This window comes from Oncorhynchus mykiss, chromosome 8 (genome assembly GCF_013265735.2).
Source record: "Oncorhynchus mykiss isolate Arlee chromosome 8, USDA_OmykA_1.1, whole genome shotgun sequence".
NCBI lineage: Eukaryota > Metazoa > Chordata > Actinopteri > Salmoniformes > Salmonidae > Oncorhynchus > Oncorhynchus mykiss.
The window spans coordinates 14,323,484-14,349,167 of record NC_048572.1 but is presented as its reverse complement, the minus strand read 5'-3'; the positions used below and the strand labels follow the sequence as shown (position 1 = coordinate 14,349,167).

Below are 25,684 nucleotides of genomic sequence, written 5' to 3'. Positions count from 1 at the left end.
CCATTAACCTCCTCTCTACCATTAACCTCCTCTCTCTCTACCATCAACCTCCTCTCTCTCTCTCCCTCTCTCTACCATCAACCTCCTCTCTCTCCCTCTCTCTACCATTAACCTCCTCTCTCTCTACCATCAACCTCCTCTCTCTCTCTCCCTCTTTCTACCATCAACCTCCTCTCTCTCCCTCTCTCTACCATTAACCTCTTCTCTCTCTACCATTAACCTCCTCTCTACCATTAACCTCCTCTCTCTCTACCATTAACCTCCTCTCTACTCCTCTCTACCATTAACCTCCTCTCTCTCTACCATCAACCTCCTCTCTCTCTCCCTCTCTCTACCATTAACCTCTTCTCTCTCTACCATTAACCTCCTCTCTACCATTAACCTCCTCTCTCTCTACCATCAACCTCCTCTCTCTCTCTCCCTCTCTCTCTCTCCCTCTCCCTCTCTCTACCATTAACCTCTTCTCTCTCTACCATTAACCTCTTCTCTCTACCATTAACCTCCTCTCTCTCTACCATTAACCTCCTCTCTCTCTCTACCATTAACCTCCACTCTCTCTCTCTACCATTAACCTCCTCTCTCTCTCTACCATTAACCTCCTCTCTCTCTCTCTACCATTAACCTCCTCTCTCTCTCTACCATTAACCTCCTCTCTCTCTCTACCATTAACCTCCTCTCTCTCTACCATTAACCTCCTCTCTCTCTACCATTAACCTCCTCTCTCTCTCTACCATTAACCTCCTCTCTCTCTACCATTAACCTCCTCTCTCTCTCTCTACCATTAACCTCCTCTCTCTCTCTCTCTACCATTAATCTCTCCTCTCTCTCTCTCTCTACCATTAACCTCCTCTCTCTCTCTCTACCATTAACCTCCTCTCTCTCTCTCTACCATTAACCTCCTCTCTCTCTCTCTCTCTACCATTAACCTCCTCTCTCTCTCTCTCTCTACCATTAACCTCCTCTCTCTCTCTCTACCATTAACCTGCTCTCTACCATTAATCTCCTCTCTCTCTACCATTAACCTCATCTCTCTCTCTACCATTAACCTCCTCTCTCTCTCTACCATTAACCTCCTCTCTCTCTCTCTACCATTAACCTCCTCTCTCTCTCTACCATTAACCTCCTCTCTCTCTCTACCATTAACCTCCTCTCTCTCTACCATTAACCTCCTCTCTCTCTACCATTAACCTCCTCTCTCTCTCTACCATTAACCTCCTCTCTCTCTACCATTAACCTCCTCTCTCTCTCTCTACCATTAACCTCCTCTCTCTCTCTCTCTACCATTAATCTCTCCTCTCTCTCTCTCTCTACCATTAACCTCCTCTCTCTCTCTCTACCATTAACCTCCTCTCTCTCTCTCTACCATTAACCTCCTCTCTCTCTCTCTCTACCATTAACCTCCTCTCTCTCTCTCTCTACCATTAACCTCCTCTCTCTCTCTCTACCATTAACCTGCTCTCTACCATTAATCTCCTCTCTCTCTACCATTAATCTCCTCTCTCTCTACCATTAACCTCATCTCTCTCTCTACCATTAACCTCCTCTCTCTCTCTACCATTAACCTCCTCTCTCTCTCTCTCTACCATTAATCTCTCCTCTCTCTCTCTCTCTACCATTAACCTCCTCTCTCTCTCTCTACCATTAACCTCCTCTCTCTCTCTCTACCATTAACCTCCTCTCTCTCTCTCTCTACCATTAACCTCCTCTCTCTCTCTCTCTACCATTAACCTCCTCTCTCTCTCTACCATTAACCTCCTCTCTCTCTCTCTACCATTAACCTCCTCTCTCTCTCTCTACCATTAACCTCCTCTCTCTCTCTACCATTAACCTCCTCTCTCTCTCTACCATTAACCTCCTCTCTCTCTCTACCATTAACCTCCTCTCTCTCTACCATTAACCTCCTCTCTCTCTCTCTCTACCATTAACCTCCTCTCTCTCTCTCTACCATTAACCTCCTCTCTCTCTCTACTATTAACCTCCTCTCTCTCTCTACCATTAACCTCCTCTCTCTCTCTCTACCATTAACCCTCCTCTCTCTCTCTCTACCATTAACCTCCTCTCTCTCTCTCTACCATTAACCTCCTCTCTCTCTCTCTACCATTAACCTCCTCTCTCTCTCTCTACCATTAACCTCCTCTCTCTCTCTCTCTACCATTAACCTCCTCTCTCTCTCTCTCTACCATTAACCTCCTCTCTCTCTCTCTCTCTACCATTAACCTCCTCTCTCTCTCTACCATTAACCTCCTCTCTCTCTCTCTACCATTAACCTTCTCTCTCTCTACCATTAATCTCCTCTCTCTCTCTACCATTAATCTCCTCTCTTTCTACCATTAATCTCCTCGCTCTCTCTCTACCATGAATCTCCTCTCTCTACCATTAATCTCCTCTCTCTCTCTACCATTAATCTCTTCTCTCTCTACCATTAACCTCCTCTCTCTCTACCATTAACCTCCTCTCTCTCTACCATTAATTTCCTCTCTCTACCATTAACCTCCTCTCTCTCTACCATTAATCTCCTCTCTCTCTCTACCATTAACCTCCCCCTCTCTACCATCAACCTCCTCTCGCTCGCTCTCTCTCTACCATTAACATCCCCCTCTCTACCATCAACCTCCTCTCGCTCGCTCTCTCTCTACCATTAATCTTCTCTCTCTCTCTCTCTCTCTCTCTCTCTCTCTCTCTCTCTACCATCAACCTCCTCTCGCTCGCTCTCTCTCTACCATTAATATTCTCTCTCTCTCTCTCTCTCTCTACCATTAATCTTCCCTCCCTACCATTAACATCCCCTCTCTCTACCATTAACCTCCCCTCTCTCTACCGTCAACCTCCTCTCGCTCTCTCTCTACCATTAACCTTCTCTCTCTCTCTCTCTCTACCATTAACCTCCCCTCTCTCTCTACCATCGACCTCCCCTCTCTCTCTACCATTGATCTCCCCTCTCTCTACAAATTACCTCATCTCTCTCTCTCTCTCTCTCTCTGACCTCCTCTCTCTCTGACCTCCCCTCTCTCCCTACCATTGACCTCCCCCCTCTCCCTACCATTGACCTCCCCCCTCTCTCTACCGTTAACCTCCCCTCTCTACCATTAACCTCCTCTCTCGCTACCATTAATCTCTCTCTCTCTCTCTCTCTCTCTCTCTCTCTCTCTCTCTCTCTCTCTCTCTCTCTCTCTCATTAACCTCCTCTTCCTTGTCTCATTCTCTTCTTTGTCTCTCAGGCTAATGTGAATGGCAGAGTTCTGACCCAGTGCAACATTGATGAGCTGAAGAATGAAATGAAAATGAACTTTGGAGACTGGCAGCTCTTCAGAGGAACCGTGAGTTTAACCTTGCCTCTTGCATGTTATTTTCTTTTGTAGTGGATTTACCAATAGCTTTAACACTGGACACTGCTGTTATCAAGCAGTAATTACTATTTAGCCCAGCCGTATTTAGAGATTGGTGCAATGTTCTACTTTCTCTTCCTCTTCTTCTTCTTCCTTTCCCTCTTACTCCTCTGCCTTCTCTCGCCGCCTCTTCCTCTAGGTGTTGGAGATGCGTCACGTGGAGAGCCAGGTGCTTCATGAGGAGGCTCCCAGTGAGGTGGACAGCAGTGTGGTGGGCCACGGGGAACCGAGGCGCCAGGTCGCTCCGCCCCACGCCGGCACCGCCAACCTCGACGCCAACTCACCCATGTACAGCTTCAACCTGAGCTTTGAGGAACTGAGCAATGTGGGACTGGACGAGCCTCCCAGGCACAGCAACAACACATGGATGGTGAGTGACTGGTGGTCTCTTCCATTGTAGAGAGGTCTATGTTGCGTCATTATATTACGTTGACAGAAAGACTGGAATTGTGTAGCTATGTACAGTACCAGTCAAAAGGTTGGACATTCAAGGGTTTTTCTTTATTTTTACTATTTTCTACATTGTAGAATAATAGTGAAGATATTAAAACTATGAAATAACACACATGGAATCATGTAGTAACTTAAAAAAGTGTTAAACAAATCAAATTGTTTTATATTTTTGATTCCTCAAAGTAGACACCCTTTGCCTTGATGACAACTTTGCTGACTGTAGGCATTCTCTCAACCAGCTCAAACTGTCTTGAAAGAATTCCCACATATGCTGAGCACCTGTTGGCTGCTTTTCCATCACTCTGCGGTCCAACTCATCCCAAACCATCCCAGGCCAGGTCATCTGATGCAGCACTCTATTCTTCTCCTTGGTCAAATAGCTCTTACACAGCCTGGAGGTGTGTTGGGTCATTGTCCTGTTGAAAAACAAATGATAGTCGCACTAAGCACGAACCAGATGGGATGGCGTATCGCTGCAGAATGCTGTGGTAGCCATGCTGGTTAAGTGTGTCTTGAATTCTAAATAAATCACAGACAGTGTCACCAGCAAACCACCCCATACCATCATACCTCCTCCTCCATGCTTCACGGTGGGAACCACACATGCAGAGATCATCCATCCATGGCAGTTGGAACCAAAAATCTTACATTTGGACTCATTAGATCGAAGGACAGATTTCCACCTGTCTAATGTCCATTGCTCGTGTTTCTTGGCCCGAGAAAGTCTCCTCTTCTTATTGTTGTCCTTTAGTAGTGGTTTCTTTGCAGAAATTTGACCGAAGGCCTGATTCGTGCAGTCTCCTCTGAACAGTTGATGTTGAGATGTGTCTGTTACTTGAAGCATTTATTTGGGCTGCAATCTGAGGCTGGTAACTCTAATGAACTTATCCTCTGCAGCAGAGGTAACTCTGGGTCTTCCTTTCCTTTGGCTGTCCTCATGAGAGCCAGTTTCATCATAGCGCTTGGTTTTTGCAACTGCACTTGAAGAAACTTTCAGAGTTCTTGAAATGTTCTGGATTGACTGACCTTCATGTCTTAAAGTAGTGATGGACTGACGTTTCTCTTTGCTTATTTGAGCTGTTCTTGACATAATATGGACTTGGTCTTTTACCAAATAGGGCTATCTTCTGTATACCACCTCTACCTTGTCACAACATAATTGATTGTCTCAAATGTGCAAATTAACTTTTAACAAGACATTCCTGTAAATGTAAATACATTCCAGGTGACTACCTCATGAAGTTGGTTGAGAGAATGCCAAGAATGTGCAAAGCTGTCATCAAAGCAAAGGGTGGCTACTTTGAAGAGTCTCATCTAAAATATATTTTGTTTTGTTTAACACTTTTTTTTTGGTGACTACATGATTCCATATGTTATTTCATGGTTTTGAGATATTCACTGTTATTCTACAATGTAGCAAATAGTCAAATGAAGATAAACCCTTGAATGAGTAGGTGTGTCCAAACTTTGCACTAGTACTGTATATGTACAGAACCATTAATTAAGCTGTTGGCCTGTATGTAAACCAAATGATAGCCTTCATATGTACTTAGACCACAGATCTAGGAGATGCAATGTTCCATGTCCCCCTCTCCAGGCCCCCACCCACCGCACCCCCAGCATGTCCAGCCTCAACTCCCAGGAGTCGTCCAACGACATCGTCAAGCTGACGGAAAAGCAGCAGTCGGAGTACCGCAACGCCTACCAGGAGTACATCGCCCAGATGGCCACGCTGGAGGTGGGCGGAGGAGGGGGAGAGAAGCCCGTCCAGCCCCACCCCAACCAGTTCATGACCTCTGCCAGCTCCGAGGACAAAACCAAGGACAAGGCTACCACCAAGAGAAGCACCTCCAAGCTTCCCGCCGTGGACGCCCCGGACTTCACCACCGCCGAAGCCCCCCTGGACCCCATCACAGAGGAGGACGAGAAGCAGGACCCCCATGGCTCCTCCAAGACCCTGCTCGGACGCAAGGCGCCCGGGTCCAGTGACCGGGGGAGCGGCCTGTTCCAGGGAGCAGCCGACCTCAAGATGAAGACTGGCGGGCTGCCCTACCAGAAGCTCACCAGCGATGACGAGGATTCAGAGAACTCCGACGCTCCTCTCTTGGGGGACGCGAAAAAGCCAGGTGACCCCAAAGCATCCTCCCTGGCTCTGGCTAAGGGTAAAGAATACCTGTCTGACGCCATGCTGGATAAGAAGGATTCGTCTGACTCTGGCATGCGCTCCAACGAGAGCTCGCCCAACCACTCCCTGCAAGACGAGGAGGCTGACCTGTCCCAGCTGGAGCAGGCCAACCTGATCGAGCTGGACCAGGAGGACAGCCAGAGCCGGGCGGCCAGTAAGAGGGGTCTGCCCAGCAGCCTGAGTGGTCTCCAGGACCCAGCTGTGGCCCGCATGTCCATCTGCTCTGAGGACCAGTGCAGCCTGCTGGCCAGCAGCCCCGAAGAGAGCTGGCCATCGTCCAAGAGCTACAACCTCAACCGCACGCCCAGCAACACCACCCTTAACAACAACACCAACGCCCAGCAGCAGGGGAACCAGCAGCGTTGCCAGGGACAGAGGGCTCCAATGGGGTCCACCGACACCACCTGTTCCACCCCTACATCCTCCTCCATCAGCGAGGTTATCATCTCCCCGGGTTCCGGCACCACCAGTACCACCACCAAGCCCGGCCCGCACAACGAGAACGTCCGCGTGGTGCACCTGAAGAGGGGGCTGAACCCCGGGGATCCTCCGGAGATCACCACCGTGTCCTCCGACACTGTCACTTTCGGAGAGGAGCGCGAGAGCATCCTGTGAGCCCCCCCGCCCATCTCATTCCCAGGAGAGCACTTAGTCAGTAGATGTTTGGTGTGGTAATCTGACAATGCATGCGTAGCAAGGTACCGTAGCTAGCTAAATGGGTAAATAAATTATGTTAGTGCACACCAAGCACTAAGTAGATAGCCTTGTTAAACCAGCCTGATCTGGCAACCTCACATTCTGTTACAGGAGAGCGCAGCGGTTAGTCTGGTTTCACCAGGCTACTAAGTAGAGGTAGCTCACTGAGATGTTGTACTCTGTATTTGTATCGTCTAAAGTGAAGTGAAGTGACCTCTACTAACTGTCTTGATATTCTCTAGAGGTGAAGGTAGCTAGCTACGCACACTGTAAAAAAAAATAAGATCTTTAGATTAACCTAATTTACTTCACCTCTGGTAAAAACAACAACATTATTATGACAAATATATGATTCAATGCCAACTGTTATATTTCATTATATTTGACATTGTTACCTGTTTATCTCAACACTAAACCTACATTTCCCCTTTGGTTAAACTTAATATAACAAATCCAAAAAATATTTAATGACAATACAACCAATTTTTTTTATCTTGTTCCTAGTTCACTTTTTCATTTGGAATTACCTATCCACATTTATTCTGTGTTACAAGCAATTTAAATCAACAAGCTAAAAAATAAGATGTTTTAAAATAACCAACTGAAAGCCACGCCTCGGCAACTCTTCTGATAGGCTGCCGTCGCTACATTGCCCCTACCGCTATTCAATGTGCATGAGGGGTTGAAAGCAATTTAGAAGCTTTCATTCAAATAAAAAAACTCACCATGATCTGACAAATTCGTTATTGGATTTCAGACAAATTGATAGAACAGGTTGAATTAACCAAAGTGTAAATTTCGATTATTCCAATCAGTAAAAGCACTTAACAGCGCCGTCCCTTTTTTTACAGTATAATTTATAACTTAACTACGTACAGTGACTAACTATCTGTTTATTGTTTTGCACTACAACAAGCATGGTAGCCTGGGTGTCAGTCTGTCTGTGCCATCTCGCCAACTCCTTGTCATGCCAATGGCTTGACAATGAGCAATGGAGCTGGCAAGAACACAAACAGATCTGGGACCAGGCTACAAGCATGCCTCAACAGTGTTAATATTAGCTGCTGCTGCCTATGTGTGTCAACAAGTGATGTAGAGCTTGTGGGTGGGTAAAAGAAGATACCTGGTATAGATGAAGAATGAATGCATATGAACACGTGAGCCAAATGAACAAAATTGTGTGTGGGATCTGTTTTTGTCGCGTATCAGCAAATGACATGGAGGAGAGTCAACTAAACTATTTGTCTCATTGCAAAAGCCACAGGGCTTTTAACTATCTTACCTTCCTATGGGCCCTGGTCCAAAGTAGTGCGCTATCGGTGGAATAGGGTGCCATTTGGGACGCATCTCCTGCCAACACGAACAAAAATGTTGGATAAAAGGGAGGGACGTTGACACTAATATGTTACAATAACAACAATTTAACAACGAGAAGTAATCTTCAGAAAAAGTTATTGGATCGCTGCAAAATTCAGTTGCTGACTCTTCTCCATATGATACATGGGACTGTATGTATGCTGCTTTGTCATGAACAGTGGTTGTAATGTTATTTGGTTTATTACATGTTGTCAGGGCCTGTCTCCTCCCGTAACGTAGTAGAGGCCCCATTTGTGAATCCGATGCCATTAAATGTACATTTTAATTAAGCAGTAATAAAATGTACACTTAATGGCGTCCGATTCACAAATCTGGCTACAGTAAAGATTGTTGTTGCATGCGTACCTAATGAACTGTACATTGCATGCGTAAATTAGTTTGCAAATATCAGTGCAAATGTCAAAGTGCTCTCCTATGTGTTGCATGCACTGTAATGTTGTATGTGTCTTAACCTGTCGGATGATAACCACGTGGGAGAAGAACACGAGATATTCTATCTATGAAGGGAAAGAAGTGAATGGTGCCGTCAGACATTATCTGACTGAAAAATAAAACCTGGATGTTGACCTTCTACAGTCTAGCCTCTTGTATGTTCTCACAGAGAAATGATACGTATGAACCACTAAGTATTCTCATACTTTCATATAGCAGTTCCTTCTTAACGTCGACCAGCAGGAGGCGTGCTCCCCCATGCCAAAATAGTATGTGCCGTAATATTATGTGCCATTTGTCAGACGCTCTCATCCAAAGCGACTTAAGAGTCATGCGTGCATAAATTGTTTTACGTATGGTTGATCCCGAGAATCGAACCCACTATCCTAGAGTTGCAAGTGCCATGCGTTACCAACTGTGCTCCAGAGAACCACCAGTGTGACGAGATGCATCTGGGCACACCGTCCTGGATAACTAGATAAGATTAGTAACTGCAATGCATTGAGCCTTGTGATATCGTCTTCCTAATTAATCTGACTCTATTCAGACACATTAAAAAGCAAGATAAAGGGAAGTTGCACCATCCTTTGATGTAAGAGAAAGTACAGTGACAGTAATTTAAAAGATTGAAATAGGTCAGGTATTATAACGTAATATGGATATTAACATAATGTACAGTATAAGGAATATACTTTATTATTGTATAAAAGTGCAATTTACAACATTTCTTTGAAAGCCGCAGTACAATAAAATGCATCTTTATATTCTCTGCAACAAATCAGCTACTATACAGGCATGATTTTGTCTTAACATTTTATATACATCGACTGACCATTAGTCTGTCTGTAGTAATGTGCCACTTCCAAAAGAAAAGGCTATCTCCTCTTGTGGAAAGATATCTTGTTTCAATACTGTAATCTCAGTCAGTCTGTCGTTGTGTTCCCACCGTTGTTGAGGAATCATTCTTCAGTTGGAAGAAAAGATATCAGCCAGGCCAGTAGATAAATAAAAAGTAAAAACAACAACACATATCTCCTTTTAGGAAGACAAATTAAAGTTAAATCAAGCGGAAATCCAGCCAGCCATTGGAGGGGAACACGAGGTCCTGTTTAAAACACACCTGTAAGAGATTGGGAAGAGAAAAGAGGGTCGTGTTTAAAGAGAAGCAAGGCTGAAGGACAGACAGGGAACTGGACAGTCAGACTGGCGCCTGAGAGGAAGACACTTCTTTTTCTACTTTAACCAAACACTGAAATACTGGTGAGGGTGTGTCTCATATGGCACCCTATTCCCTATGTAGTGCACTACTTTTAACCAGGGCCCCTAGGGCACTACATAGAGAATATGGTGCTATTTGGGATGCAAACACTGAAATACTGGGCAATCCCTGAGCACCAGATGGTGGCGTCGACGGAGGAGTAAGCAACATCCTGTCAACCTCTAAGTACAACGTGGGAATGGATCTATACTATAGCTATAATGATGCTGGCTGGCGCCTGCTTTTCCTCTCTGTTTTCAGAACCCACAACCACTGACGGGAGTAGCCAGTCTGTCTTATGTAGCCAGAGACTATTATTTCGTGATCGGTTATTCCATCTACAGTGATGTCATATCTTAGTCCAGTCAACAATATAACACTTCACATAGACTACCCTTTTCAAAGAGCAACTCATACCAAGTATCCATGACTTTATACACACAAAAAAAGTGATATCTAGAATCTAAGGGTTCTCCCCATAGGAGAACCCTTTTTGGTCCCGGGTAGAACCCTTTTGGGTTCTATCTTTCCACAGAGGGTTCTACATGGAATCCAAAAGGGTTCTCCCATTGGGACAGTGTAGTTTGGACCAATTTGAGCGCAGCTTGTTTTTTTCCTAGTGAATAAAATGACCATTTCAAATAGAAATTATGGATAGAATAATGGCAGTAAGGAAACACTTACCCAGTCAGTGAAGGAGAGTTTAGCTGTCATGAGTCTCTGTCCCTTTGGGGAAGTGATCAGTTGACTGTAAAAACAGGTAAGACAACCACTGTTAAATATCACAATTTACAGAGAGAGGCTCCTGGCATTGCTGAGTGAGTACAGTTGCAGTGGTCTGGTCTCTATTGGGCTGATGCTCCATTCATTCACCACCAAGCTGTCATGTGTACAATAACCAACAGTGGCACATAGTCAAATGCAAAAGCTTTATGAGAAGTCAAATAGGCAGACTGCTTGGAAATAATGTTTTAAAAAATAGATCTATTCTAAAAGCCTTTAATTAAAGTAAGCATATAAACATATATATAAAAATAAAACAAATCTTAATTTAAACATATATTAACAAGGCCACATTAAAACTGTACATGTCATAGGATTTAGGGGATCTATTAAAATGTAGGAATTCCAATTGAACACGCTAGAATCTGTGTAGCCCACTATGGTTTCGTCTATTTATTTTTCTGAACCACTCCAAAACAGAAGTCCTCTAATTGGAAAAAAAATAAAGCTATTTGATTCTATTTTTACCTGAAAGGTGATGAGGCTGATGTCTGAGTTGATGGTTGCTAGGGGATTCCTGGGTGATGTTGCCTGTCCCGGCCGCTGCTGCTGATGTTGGCAGCTGGAGAGGGACGAGCTTGAGTCCAGTGCAATCTGAAGGTCCAAGATATAGTCTATAACATGCTGCAATATCTCAATTTTACTGACGTTCCCGTTCTGTGGGAGGCTGGGCACGAGTTCCTTCAGCATTGTGTAGCAGTCGTTCATATTGTACAGCAGACTCAGAGGGTCATCCATCGGGCTCTTGCTCCGGGAGATGCCGAGGGTATGTTCCGACGAGTTGGAGATGTTGTTCCTCATAGACCGCTCCGGGCTTATTGCTTTCATGACGACAGTTGAGTGTGATAAGATATTATGCATGAAAGAAACCGGTATTTTAGGCCAGTCTTCGCCGTGTACAATCAGTCAGCACGCTGTCAATTGTTCTTATAAAGGCTCGTGAACGGGGCTTGTCGCACATCAGGGCGAAATGCACGTCAATTGGCTACCTAGAAGTGTCAATCACTATCCCAAGCAACAGTATTGGTTTAAATGCGGTTTATCTTTTACGTCCCTCCCATATTTTCCGCATTCTTGAGCAAGTTATGTGAAGGCGCGCACTAAAGTGATGCTCTTCTCTGTTACCTGCGAGATGAGGTTGGCGGGCCCTTGTGAAAATCTGTTTTGAAGTCATCTGAGTCTGTATTTCTGATCTAAATGAAGGCACATCCATGTGATGAATGTAGTCTACCTCGTAATTACGCAGATACATTTAAGTTTGATGTTTTACCATCTTATTACATTTCCAAGTTCCAACTATTGTTAGTCTATATTTTTTTCCATAGAGGGACATTTCAGGGTTTCGTGGCCACTAGCTCATCTGGAGTGAGTTTACTTCACAATGCGTTAAACTATGCTCAGTTTCTCAATTTCTTTCCCACTGTACCAAGATGAACCCAATCGGATGATGGCTTGGCACAACAGAGCTCAACACACACTGCAGTAGCTGTAGCGAGTTGCCTGCATCGCCGCAAGCTCCCACTTCTACCGACTCCCTGGCGCCAGCGCTGTGACGACATCCAATTCACAGCAGCCCTAGAAGCCAGTCAGCGCGGCGCCGCTTAGGCGGCTGCTATGACGACGGCAGCTGCAAGTCAGCGCGCGGGCTCTCAGCTGACTTAAGATGGAGCTCCTCCCGGTGCCTGCCCTGGAGTGTCCGGAGTCACACACCTGCACTGGTGGTTTGCTTTTCTCAACACAACAGATCTACTGTTTCATAACTGTATACTGTCTTATTTCACTAGCTGTCCTAGATTCCACTTTTCTTTTCCTCTTCTCATTTCAAAGTACCCTGTCACTAAATGATGGTGTCCCAAATGGCACCCTATTCCCTATATAGTGCACTAAAATATAGGGAATACGGTGACATGTGGGTTTAGTACACTATATATGGAATAGGGTGACATTTTGGACGCTACCAATGCTTCATTATGTATTTTCCATGGTCACTCTTGGAAAAGAGTTTAGGGAATATGGTGACATTTGGATGGATGCAGCAGGTACCCACTTTCCCTCGGTTTCATATGGAGGATGCAAACAAACTACAAAAATAAGCCATAGTCTCTTAAAAAAGTTAGGGGGGAAATAACACACTGATGTTTTCATGATATTCAAACTTGGTAGGAAGAAGAGACCTGGAGCAGCTGTGAAAATATCATGTCTTTCCAGCACTCATACATAGAGTGAATGTGTTCATTTGAACCTTCTGAGTTAAGAACTACAGGCACATTTGATGGAAAGAAAGACAGAAGTATGTATTTACACGGCTGTGACTGACTGCCAACGTAGATTTATCATATTAACTAAATGTCTCCCTTTCTGGTATTTTCCACCCTGCTCATCAATGTTGCACTTTATCCAACATGGTAGTATTACAGGGCTTATGTTCTATCCTATGATATTTATTCTGGACAGCATGCTTGTTGAAGCTGGGACAACATTTACCTTGCATTTCAGAGCAACTATTAATCCTCTATCATAGAATGAACTCCGGGACTCCCTTACTTTTAGATGAAAAGTTTTCCTGTCCACTCTTAGAAAAATGGGTTCCAAAAGGGTTCTTCAGCTGACATTATAGGATAATCAATCAATCAATCAAATGTATTTTATAAAGCCCTTTTTACATCAGCCGATGTCACAGCCTAAAACCCCAAACAGCAAGCAATGCAGATGTAGAAGCATGGTGGCTAGGAAAAACTCACTAAAACCCTTTTTGGTTCCAGGTAAAACCCCTTTTTGGTTCCAGGTAAAACCCCTTTTTAGTTCCAGGTAAAACCCCTTTTTGGTTCCAGGTAGAACCATTTTGGGTTCCATGTAGAACCCTCTGTGGAAAGGAAGCAAAATAGTTCTACCTGGAACCAACAAGGGTTCTTCAAAGTGTTCTTCTATGGAGACAGCAGAAGAACCCTTTTAGGTTCTAGATAGCAGCATTATTTCTAAGAGTGTAGAGCAATCGTTAGTTATTTAGGTTTGATTTCCACTGATTTATCTCCCAGTTTCTCAATTGTTTTTACGTGTCATGTTTGTTGACATGTTTGTTGACATGTTTGTTGACATACAGTATATTTGCTCTGTGGGAAGAATAGCAGCATCCCACATTCAACCCATTTATGTGCTGAAGAAAAGAAGGCACTTTAGTTTGGTGTTCCCCGTGGGTCTCGTTCTACCTCTGTCTTCTGAACGACTCCTATGGAAATGGGTGCTGGCAGGCCTCTGTAATGGGTCTGGATGCATCCCAAATGGCACCCTATTCCCTCAATAGTGCACTACGTTTAACCAGATGTTTGTGGAATGTTAAGTTGTCTATTGTATATGTTGCATGCGTTTATGCATATTTGTTTATTGTCTAAAAACCACAATTAAAGTACTGAGAATGAGGATACAAATGGCCCCTTACCAAATGGCCCTCTTTTCCCAATAGGACACTATAGGACTCAAGATACAGAAATCATCCTCGTATGATGCATTTTTCATCATATGATGCAAAACACATCATACGGGGAAGATTTCTGTATTTTGAAAGTTACGTATCTTGAAAACTTGATTACTGACAAGCAAAACATTTTGGGACTATGTCAACAATGGAGTAATGAAACAAATACCAAAATATTGTTTTTGGGTGAGGTTTCTTTTAACATTCCACAAACACAGATCCGCTGACGTAGACATGACTTTGACTGGGTCTTAATTCCCAACCTTCAACATACAGTAGAGAACACCTACTCAGACGTACATCCATTTCAACAAACATTAATGTAAGGGGGTGCGATTCTGGTGGCAGGGAAGTTAGACGCAGGAGAGCAGAACTTGATAATAGCCGGAGCAGTTTAATAGTAAAACCAACGGAATAAGAAATACAAAGTATGGGCACAATAACCCGACGCGCACCAGTCAAACAAAATGTGCACTTACAAATAAACAATACCACACAAAGACATGGGGGGAACAAAGGGTTAAATACACAACACATGAGGGAAATGAGAACCAGGTGTGTGGGAAAACGAGACAAAACAAATGGAAAATGAAAAATGGATCGGCGATGGCTAGAAGACCGGCGACGTCAACCGCCCGAACAAGGAGAGGCATCGACTTCGGCAGAAGTCGTGACAATTAATGACAGACCCACATGCTCCCACCATATTCATACCCATCCTGTTTGTCTCACAATAACATCCCTTCTCATTTCTCATCTTTTGGAAATGTATAGTGCTTGTAACATCTTATGCCACATGTCTTGAAATATACAGATAGACGGATTATAAGTAAAAGTACATTGTTAAACCTCTGCTAGACAGCTTTCTAACGCCGGACATAACTTTTGGACTTTATAGCACTCCCAGAAGGCATGGATCATTGAGTCATTGTTAGTTTTACACTTATGACATGACTGCCGTTGTGCTTTACCTTAGTGGGCTAAAAGCCTTTGACCAGGTCAAAAGTAGTGCACTACATAGGGAATAGGGTGTTATTTTGGACGTATGCCCATTTTGGACGCACACAAGCTGACATATTTTCCTCTGGATTACAGTAATTTAATTTTGTATAATGTTTCTGCAATCAGTGCTTTCGTTCGTAGTTCTCAGTTCTGTTTCTGTCAGTTCCATACGATCACACAATCATGTCATGATTTCTCCTGGGGAACCACTTTTACATGAGGTCTTATTGCTCACAGTGCTGCCTCTCTCTCTCTTCGATACAAAGGGCTTTATTGGCATGGGAAACATATGTTTACATTGCCAGAGCTAGTGAAATAGATAAGCAAAAGTATCTCTCTCTCAATTCAAAGGGCTTTATTGGCATGGGGAACATATGTTCACATTGTCAAAGCAGATATCTAGAGAATCACACTACTCTTCCTTCCTCTTATTCTTCCTTCTTTACCTCATCATTCTCTCTCTGTCTGTCTCTGTGTTGAGGATAGGAGATGCCTCAGGCAGAACTTCATAGGACAGGTGTTATTTGCTCTGCTGTCTCAAGGCCATGCTGCTGAAACGTCAAAGCGGGAGATGGAAGAGAATACCTGCATAAAACGTTAGCCTTGGCGTCTCTTTCTGTTTGGCCTGGACTTCCTCTCGCCTGGCCTCTGAGCTCTGGATGGCAAATGATTCCCAATTGCACCCTATTCCCTATTTAGAGCACTACTTTTGACCAGGGCCCTGCCATTTGGGACGTACATGATGTGTGTGTGATGAGCTACAGGCCCCATTTGCTCACATAGTCCTGGTGGAAATACACACCCTCGTGTCAGAGATGGGTCACTAACCTCGCTGTGTACAGAGAAGATTATTATTGGGAAGGAAAGTGGTGGGGGTGGAGCATCTCGGAAGGAAGGTGGTAACAGAAATCTATCCAATTACTATTGAATGTTTTCTGTTGTTGTGGTGGTTTAACTCCCCTTCGTTTCTCTCTAACTCAACCCCTGATCAGATCTGGTTTTGACCTTCATAGAGTGTGAACTCATACTTGTATGTGTAACGGAGTTCACTCCACAGCTAGCTTGAAGTGTTGTACATAGAGACATCCAACTGATACCTTTTGGGTGGCTCAAACCATTGGAACGTTGTCAAGGAGGGCGGTCACGTGTGTTAGCATAGCAGAGGTCCCGAGTTCCAGCCAGGTATGAGCCAAATCAAGGGGAAGTGGTACTCAATAAGCAAAAATCTAATCAAATTGTATTTGTCACATGCGCCGAATTCAACCTTACCATGAAATGCTTACAAGCCCTTAACCAACAATGCAGTTCAAGAAATAGAGTTAAGTAAATATTTACCAGATAAACTAAAGTACAAGCATTTCGCTACAGGTTAGTCGAGGTAATATGTACATGTAGGTAGGGATAAAGTGACTATGTGTCCCGTTGTATAATGATCGGAGACAGGCGCAGGAATACATAACGGGGGGGTTCAATTACTCCACCCAAAAATACAACATGTCATGAGAAAGGCATGGGGACGAAGCCCAAAACACACGTATATAAAATGCACAGGGATGTAACCCAAACAAAAGAGCGAGGAGTAAACCTTGTAGCACATGTAGCACGAAAGCCGAAACAACATTGCACAGGTGCTCATAAGACCAACGGACATGGGAACAATAACCGACCAAGACAATGGTGAACATATATACAATTACTAATCAGGGGGAATGGGAACCAGGTGTGTGTAATGAAACAGTTTAGTGACGCCTAGATTCCAGTGACGTAGACCTCCAGAATGAGCAGCAGTACCACGTGGATCCGTGACAGTACCCCCCCGACGCGCTACACCAGCTGTGGAACGACACCGGCCTTGGGGATGACCACAGGGAATCAGTGTGGGTCAGTTGCAGCGGCCGAAGTTGCTCGTCGTTGTATAAATGATTGGAGGCAGGTGCAGGAATACTTAACAGGGGTTTTAATACTCCACCCAAAAATACAACATGACATGAAAAGGCATTGGGACGAAGCCCAAAACACACTTATATAAAATACACAGGGATGTAACCCAAACAAAAGAGTGAGGTTAAACCTCTAAAAATACAAGGGACCCGTAATAACAACACACAGGACGAGACCCGTAATAATGCGTACACAGGACGAGACCCGTAATAACAAGTGCACAACAATACACAATACGAGACCCGTAATAACAAGTGCACAACAATACACAGGACGAGACCCGTAATAACAAGTGCACAACAATACACGGGATGAGACCCGTAATAACAAGTGTACAACAATACACGGGATGAGACCCGTAATAACAAGTGTACAACAATACACGGGATGAGACCCGTAATAACAAGTGCACAACAATACACGGGACGAGACCCGTAATAACAAGTGCACAATACGTGTAGGTACTCACAAGACCAACGGACATGGGAACAATAACCGACCAAGACAGTGGTGAACAGAGGGCACATATATACAATTACTAATCAGGGGGAATGGGAACCAGGTGTGCATAATGATCCAGTTAAGTGACTCTTAGAGGCCGGTGACATAGACCTCCGGAACTGGTGCACGGAATGAGCAGCAGTACCAGGGGGATCTGTGACACTATGCATAGATAATAAACAGCAAGTAGCAGCAGCGTAAAAACAAATGGGGGGGTCAATGTAAATATGTAAAAGCAATCAACGTGACGTCCATAACATATGCAGACACACACTCACACACATTTGCATTTAAGGAAGTGCAAGTCCGGAAGGCACGGCAGGCTAATTAGAGTGGATTCCAAGCCTATCTCAAATCAGACCATTAAGCGATGTGACACTACATTCAACAGAGCCATAGCTTGCATCCCAAATGCCACCTTATTCCCTATTTAGTACACTACTTTTAACCAGGGCTAGAGAATAGTGCCCTATACAGGGAATAGGTTGCCATTTGGGACTCAGATTTTACAGTCAGCAGAGAGAGGAAAACGGATATCTAGAGAATCACACTACTCTTCCTTCCTCTTATTCTTCCTTCTTTACCTTGTCATTCATTCCCCTCTTTCCTGTCCTCTATGGTGGGGGCCAGGCTATGGGACCAGGCCAGGTGAGAAGTGTCTTTGCATGGGTCAGTGAGCACCGTGCTTGGGGAGAGACCCACAGGGAGAACACCTGCCTGGTGCTGCCCATCCTCTCTCTCTCTCTCTCTCTCTCTCTTTCTGTCTCTCTCTCTCTCTCTCTCTCTCTCTCTCTCTCTCTCTCCCCTCCACCCCTCCCCCTCCTCCACTCCCCTCCTGCTCCACTTGCTTCAGCTGCTAACACAGTCAGGCGCCAGGCGGACATCTGCCCACCTCTGGGTAATGGAGCTGTCACTAATGTAGTCCGTTTACGCCCTGCTCTCATTTATGTCTCTCTCTCTCCTCCTCTCTTCCCCTCACACTTCACTCCCTCCTTCCATCCCTCTGAGCACTGAACTCTATAACTGCTGAAATTATGTCAAACTTTTCTCACCCTCCTCTCACTCCCCCGTGACTGCCCCTATGTGACGCAAATTAAGATAGTTCTAACTTAGGCACTGTGAGCACCTTGAGATATTCTGCAAGAATCTCAAATGCATACTCCTCACGTCATCTCTCCTCTCCTCCTTTTCAAAACCAATTGGAGGAGAAGGTTAGAGGGGAGGGACATCTGGCTTTCTCATCCAATGGGTTTTGAGAAGGAGGCGAGTAGTGAGGAGAGACGATGTAATGAGTACGCAATTGAGATTCTCCCCACCTTCAGTTTTATGTTACGCTACGTTTTTTAAAATTCAATACTGATGATAAACAAAGACTTTCAATTAATGACAGCCAGGGTGAATCAATGACCACTGTAAAGGGATTAGGGTGCCTTTTGGGACGCATCCTGGGTCAGCAGCAGGCCAGAGACTGGGCTCCTCCACCCAGGAAGACTGGGGGTACTCATCCTCTCCTCTGGTTCTCGTCTCTTGTGCTCCTGCATCTGCACTGCTTGCTCTTTGGGGTTTTAGGCTGGGTATCTGTAAAGCACTTTAACAAGTGCTGATGTAAAAAGGGCTTTATAAGTACATGTTATTGATTGATTGATTGATTGTGTTACATTAGCTGCCCTGTCCTACTGTGAACTGGAATGTTCCTCCCTATAAATGACTGAATGACATCTACTTAGCCATTGGTATTCACTTTGATCTATGATTAAAGAAGCAACTCTAAAAGAACATAGTATGAAGATGTAGGATCTTAAATTGAACCAGTATGCTACAGCAGGAAAATAATAATTCAGCAACAGGAAATCTGAGATATTACGTGGAATATTATTAATGGGCATTAAGGGTAATCAAATTAAGATCTTACATATGTAGTATGTATCCACTTAGAGCTGCACATCAGGACATGAGATGTGACAATATTACAGCTGTGGCCCTGTGAGTATGACTACTAATCAATGATCCTGTGAGAGGCATTGATTAGACTAGAAGGCTCGTCAGAGGGACAACAGCCTCTCCTTCCCACCAAGGCCATGGCAGCCATTGTCACTCCGCATTCTCACATATAGGCCTGGGAGGCATTGAACCTGTTGTGGTTGTTTTTCTCATTAAAGTGTCATATTATTATTGTTATTATGAACAATAACAACTACTTGGATTATCCACGTATGTATTCATATGAAAATGAAAATGAGTTTGTGGAATGAATGAAGTGTTGTGTTAACTATTGTGGAGATGGACGATGGGTTCTGGGTGTGGTTTATCGTACAACACAGTAACAACCTTTAAGTGCTGGACTTGAAAGTGGAGACACTTTAAAATCAGCGTCGATGAAGGGACATAAAAGCTACAATGCATCTGGATGACTGTATATGTCTGGTAAGATAAAGTAACACACAAGAGAAAGGAATGCATTTCTGCAAAATGACAGGTCTCTAGCTGCCCTTGCTCATTAACCTTCATATCTGTGGAAATGACGAGAGTCTGATTATAATGATGCATTACAGGTGGAGGAGTGCTAGCTGCATGCATACCGCTTTCTCTGTATGTGTTTTATGAGAGGTTTTATACAAGCAGCTGGAGACCTGGAGATGAGTGGAGAAGGAGTGGAGAGAGGAGCGGAGAGAAGAGTGGAGAAGGAGTGGAGAGAGGAATGGAGAAGGAGCAGAGAGAGGAGCAGGGAGAGGAGCAGGGAGAGGAGTGGAGAAAGGAGCGAGGAGGAGCGGAGAGAGGAGCAGGGAGAGGAGTGGAGAAAGGAGCGAGGAGGAGCAGAGAGAGAAGTGGAGAGAGGAACAGAGAAGGAGCAGAGAGAGGAGCGGAGAAAGGAGCGAGGAGGAGCGGAGAGAGGAGCGGAGATAAGAGCAGGGAGGAGCGGAGAGAGGAGCAGGGAGAGGAGTGGGGAAAGGAGCAGAGAGAGGAGCGGAGAAAGGAGCGAGGAGGAGCAGAGAGAGGAGTGAGGAGGAGCGGAGAGAGGAGCAGGGAGAGGAACGGAGAAAGGAGCGAGGAGGAGCGGAGAGAGGAGTGAGGAGAGGAGTGGAGAAGGAGTGGAGAGAGGATCGGAAAAGGAGCAGAGAGAGGAGCGGAGAGAGGAGAAGGGAGAGGAGCGGAGAAAGGAGCGAGGAGGAGCGGAGAGAGGAGCAAGGAGGAGCGGAGAGAGGAGCAGGGAGAGGAGTGGAGAAGGAGTGGGGAGAGGAACGGAGAGAAGAGTGGAGAAGGAGTGGAGAGAGGAACGGAGAAGGAACAGAGAGAGGAGCGGAGAGAGGAGCAGGGAGAGGAGCAGAGAAAGGAGCGAGGAGGAGCGGAGAGAGGAGCAGGGAGAGGAGTGGAGAAGGAGTGGAGAGAGGAACGGAGAGAAGAGTGGAGAAGGAGTGGAGAGAGGAACGGAGAAGGAGCAGAGAGAGGAGCGGAGAGAGGAGCAGGGAGAGGAGCGGAGAAAGGAGCAAGGAGGAGCGGAGAGAGGAGCAGGGAGAGGAGCAGAGAGAGGAGCAGGGAGAGGAGCGGAGAAAGGAGCGAGGGGGAGCGGAGAGAGGAGCAGAGAGAGGAGCGAGGAGGAGCGAGGAGGAGCGAAGAGGAGTGGAGAGAGGAGCAGGGAGAGGAGCGGAGAGAGGAGCAGGGAGAGGAGCGGAGAGAGGAGCAGGGAGAGGAGCGGAGAAATGAGCGAGGAGGAGCGGAGAGAGGAGCAGGGAGAGGAGCAGAGAGAGGGGCAGGGAGAGGAGCGGAGAAAGGAGCGAGGAGGAGCGGAGAGAGGAGCAGGGAGAGGAGCAGAGAGAGGAGCAGGGAGAGGAGCGGAGAAAGGAGCAAGGGGGAGCGGAGAGAGGAGCAGGGAGAGGAGCAGAGAGAGGAGCGAGGAGGAGGAGCGAGGAGGAGCGGAGAGAGGAGCAGGGAGAGGAGCGGAGAGAGGAGCAGGGAGAGGAGCGGAGAGAGGAGCGGAGAAAGGAGCGGAGAGAGGAGCGGAGAGAGGAGCAGAGAGAGGAGCAGGGAGAGGAACGGAGAAGGAGCAGAGAGAGGAGCGGAGAGAGGAGCAGGGAGAGGAGCGGAGAGAGGAGCAGGGAGAGGAGCGAGGAGGAGCAGAGAGAGGAGCAGGGAGAGGAGCAGAGAGAGGAGCAGGGAGAGGAACGGAGAAGGAGCAGAGAGAGGAGCGGAGAGAGGAGCAGGGAGAGGAGCGGAGAAAGAAGTGAGGAGGAGCAGAGAGAGGAGCAGGGAGAGGAGCGGAGAGAGGAGCGGAGAGAGGAGCGGAGAGAGGAGCGGAGAAAGGAGTGAGGAGGAGCAGAGAGAGGGCCAGGGAGAGGAGCGGAGAGAGGAGCAGAGAGAGGACCAGAGAGAGGAGTGGAGAGAGGAGCAGAGAGAGGAGTGGAGAGAGGAGCGGAGAAAGGAGTGAGGAGGAGCGGAGAGAGGAGCAGGGAGAGGAGCGGAGAGAGGAGAGAGGAGCAGAGAGAGGAGAGGAGAGAGGAGCGGAGAGAGGAGTGAGGAGGAGCTGAGAGAGGAGCAGGGAGAGGCAACGAGAGAGGAGCGGGGAGAGGAGCGGAGAGAGGAGCAGGGAGAGGAGCGGAGAGAGGAGCAGGGAGAGGAGCGGAGAGAGGAGCAGGGAGAGGAGAGGAGAGAGGAGCGGAGAGAGGAGCGGAGAGAGGAGCGGAGAAAGGAGTGAGGAGGAGCGGAGAGAGGAGTAGGGAGAGGAGCAGGGAGAGGAGCGGAGAGAGGAGCGGAGAGAGGAGCAGAGAGAGGAGCGGAGAAAGGAGCGAGGAGGAGCAGAGAGAGGACCAGGGAGAGGAGCGGAGAGAGGAGCAGAGAGAGGAGCGGAGAAAGGAGTGAGGAGGAGCAGAGAGAGGAGCGGAGAGAGGAGCAGAGAGAGGAGCGGAGAAAGGAGTGAGGAGGAGCAGAGAGAGGAGCGGAGAGGAGCGGAGAAAGGAGCGGAGTGAGGATCTGGTAATAAAAATGCGATTTTAAAGGTAATGATTAAATTGCATGTTTCGTGGAGTGCTGTATAATATGGTAATTGCTGCAGCACAGTGGCGAGATGCCAGATCAGGAGGGACAAAACAGTAATCAAGACTAGATGATATGGAGGAAAGCCACAAGGAACCATCAAACTATCCCTGCTTTACAAGCTCTCGGTCATGCCTCCTCTATCCTCCTCTGTTTTGTTTTATTTTGTTGTTTGTTTCAGTGGCTTAATGTATGTTAGGGACATGGGTGAGTGTTATGGATTATTGCCTATTGTGAACCAAACCAGTGGCTGCTGAGGGGCATCATAGAGATGTTACATATCCTGTGGAGTTTGACACTTCCACCCATAATCATGCTCCCATAGAAAGCATATGGCTATTTCCCAAATGGCACCCTATTCCCTATATAGTGCACTACTTTTGACCAGAGGCCTGGGGGAATAGGGTGCCATTTGGGACCCATATAACACCTTTATTTTATTACGTTCTCCCAAAAACATATTACGTTGAAAACAATGCTCTGTCTGTCTCTGTCTGAGCCAATGAGTATCTTTAAATCTCTACATCAATATACTGCACAACTAGGCCTACATCTCAATCACTTCCACTGTGTACACACTTTATTCAGCTCCCATCTACAATACTTTATATTATTCAAAGGCATACACTGGTGTGTGAAATCATCTTCCTCCCTTTACAAGCTCACAGACAGACAGACAGACAGACAGGCAGACAGACAGGCAGACAGACAGACAGACAGACAGACAGACAGACAGACAGGCAGACAGACAGACAGACAGACAGACAGACAGACAGGCAGACAGACAGACAGACAGACAGACAGACAGGCAGGCAGGCAGACAGACAGACAGACAGACAGACAGACAGACAGACAGACAGACAGACAGGTAGGCAGACAGACAGACAGACAGACAGACAGACAGACAGACAGACAGGCAGGCAGGCAGACAGACAGACAGGCAGGCAGACAGACAGACAGACAGACAGACAGACAGACAGACAGACAGACAGACAGACAGACAGACAGGCAGACAGACAGGCAGGCAGGCAGGCAGGCAGACAGACAGACAGACAGACAGACAGACAGACAGGCAGACAGACAGACAGACAGGCAGGCAGACAGACAGGCAGGCAGGCAGGCAGACAGACAGACAGACAGACAGGCAGACAGACAGACAGACAGACAGACAGGCAGGCAGACAGACAGACAGACAGACAGGCAGACAGACAGACAGACAGACAGACAGACAGACAGACAGGTAGGCAGACAGACAGGTAGGCAGCCAGACAGGCAGATCTACAGACAGACAGACAGGTAGGCAGCCAGACAGACAGGCAGACCTACAGGCAGCCAGACAGGCAGATCTGCAGGCAGACAGGTAGGTAGCCAGCCAGACAGGCAGATCTACAGGCAGACAGGTAGGTAGCCAGCCAGACAGGCAGACCTACTGGCAGGCGGACAAATAATTTTTTATCATCCTCCTGATTCTGAGAGAAGGAACCCTGATATAATGTATATTCAACTTTCATGTCAGCTATTCTACCACTACCACCTATGTCATCTTGTTTCCATTTCAATTGTAGGCTGGTGGTACAGTATTTCAGTGGAAATAGTGGAATTTCTCCTTTGTTTTCATTTCCAAGATGGTGTCCTCCCAGGCAGGAGTGGGCGGACCGGTGTGTGTCCACTTCCATGGGTGAGGACATCCGTGTCCGTGCTACCACTGTGACTCGTCCCAAACTGCATCCTTTTCCCCTAAATAGTGCACTATTTTTAACCAGTGCCCTATGGGTCCTGGTCAAAAGTAGCGCACTATATAGGGAAAATGGTGCCATTTGGGATTCAGCCTGGGATAGAACCTAATCTTTCTCTGTCTCAGTGAGGAGGATATCCCTGCAAGATAAACTGAACACCAGCACAAGGCTTTTTATCAGGATTCTGTTGTAAGGTACAGCACTCAATCTGTTCCACAGCAAGTAAATGTGGTGGGTATGTGTCCCCAATGGCACCCTATTCACTATATAGTGCACTGCTTTTGACCAGGGCTTTGATCAAAAGTGGCACGCCGTATAGGGAATAGGGTGCCATTTGGGATACAGGCTGCATGGCCTTTTCTGCCGGAGCACAGAGCATAGAGCACAGAGGCTACCGTGCAGGCCGGACTCTGATTACAATCCAGGAAAAATACATTGGTTGAGTCACAATGGCACCCTATTCCCTCTTTGGTGCACTACTTTTGTACAGGCCTTGGTTAAAAGTTGTGTCCATAGGGCTCTGGTAAAAAGTAGTGCACTATACAGTTGGGAATAGGGTGCTATTAGGCAGTTATCTGTGACACTGTTCAGACAGCTCCCTTTCTGCTGACAAACCCTCTGTTTGTCTTCAGTATCTCAGGCTGATATTTGAGGTAGTTTTCAGTATCTCAGGCTGATAGTTGAGGTAGTTTTCAGTATCTCAGGCTGATAGTTGAGGTAGTTTTCAGTATCTCAGGCTGATCGTTGAGGTAGTCTTCAGTATCTCAGGCTGATAGTTGAGGTAGTTTTCAGTATCTCAGGCTGATAGTTGAGGTAGTTTTCAGTATCTCAGGCTGATAGTTGAGGTAGTTTTCAGTATCTCAGGCTGATCGTTGAGGTAGTCTTCAGTATCTCAGGCTGATAGTTAAGGTAGTTTCTTGCACGCTTCTTAGCTCGTGTTTTTGTCTCTAAAGTACTGTATGATTGAGAGGAGCTGTTGAACTTATTTTACATAATGCTCAGTGGTTAACTTGAGCTGGAGCTGTGGACATTAAGCTAGGGTTAGGGTTCTCATCACTGAGTACATCCTATGAACAGTTTTTGATAGGCGGTTACAGAGTGAAGAAAAGAAAATGGAAGTGGATATGTGGAAATGGAAGAGTCCCGCTTTTAAGGAGCAGGACTCTAACCCGGAAGCTTACAAGAAATCCTGCTATGCCCTCAGACGAACCATCAAACAGGCAAAGTGTCAACACAGGACTAAGAGCGAGTCTTATTACACCGGCTCTGATCATCGGATGTAGCAGGGCCTGCAAACTATTACAGACTACAAAGGGAAGCTAAACTACTTCTATGCTCGCTTCAAGGCAAATAACACTGAAACATGCATGAGAGCACCAGCTGTACCGGAAGACTGTGTGATCACACTCTCCACAGCCGAAGTGAGTAAGACCT

The 25,684-nt window shown here is 46.2% G+C and overlaps 2 protein-coding genes across 7 annotated transcripts in view; one reads left to right on the top strand and one right to left on the bottom strand.

The window, feature by feature from the left end:
- The window catches only part of LOC110529441 (kinase D-interacting substrate of 220 kDa B), a 52,159-nt gene extending 43,491 nt beyond the window's left edge, over window positions 1-8,668 (top strand). For 5 of the 6 annotated variants that reach the window (XM_036984823.1, XM_036984825.1, XM_036984824.1 and 2 more), the window contains 3 exons: window positions 3,219-3,317; window positions 3,526-3,756; window positions 5,437-8,668. In XM_036984823.1, the coding sequence (XP_036840718.1) occupies window positions 3,219-3,317; window positions 3,526-3,756; window positions 5,437-6,639 (1,533 nt within the window). In that variant the 3' untranslated portion in view covers window positions 6,640-8,668. The remainder of the gene's footprint in view (window positions 1-3,218; window positions 3,318-3,525; window positions 3,757-5,436) is intronic. The other variant, XM_036984826.1, reaches the window with a different exon arrangement.
- Window positions 8,669-9,202: 534 nt separating this feature from the next.
- LOC110529440 (DNA-binding protein inhibitor ID-2) lies at window positions 9,203-11,493 on the bottom strand. Its single transcript, XM_021611611.2, has 3 exons — window positions 11,039-11,493; window positions 10,472-10,535; window positions 9,203-9,649 (listed from the first exon to the last, which is right to left on the bottom strand). Exons 1-2 carry the CDS (start codon window positions 11,429-11,431, stop codon window positions 10,491-10,493), a joined length of 438 nt encoding a protein of 145 aa, XP_021467286.1. The 5' UTR covers window positions 11,432-11,493; the 3' UTR covers window positions 9,203-9,649; window positions 10,472-10,490.
- Between the last annotated feature and the right edge of the window lie 14,191 nt (window positions 11,494-25,684).

Excerpts from the sequence above, each read along its gene's own strand:
- LOC110529440 (XM_021611611.2), bottom strand. The coding sequence starts at position 11,431 with ATGCATAATATCTTATCACACTCAACTGTCGTCATGAAAGCAATAAGC. Across the intron at positions 10,536-11,038 it reads TCAGCCTCATCACCTTTCAG|TCAACTGATCACTTCCCCAA; the intron begins GTAAAAATAGAA and ends CTGTTTTTACAG.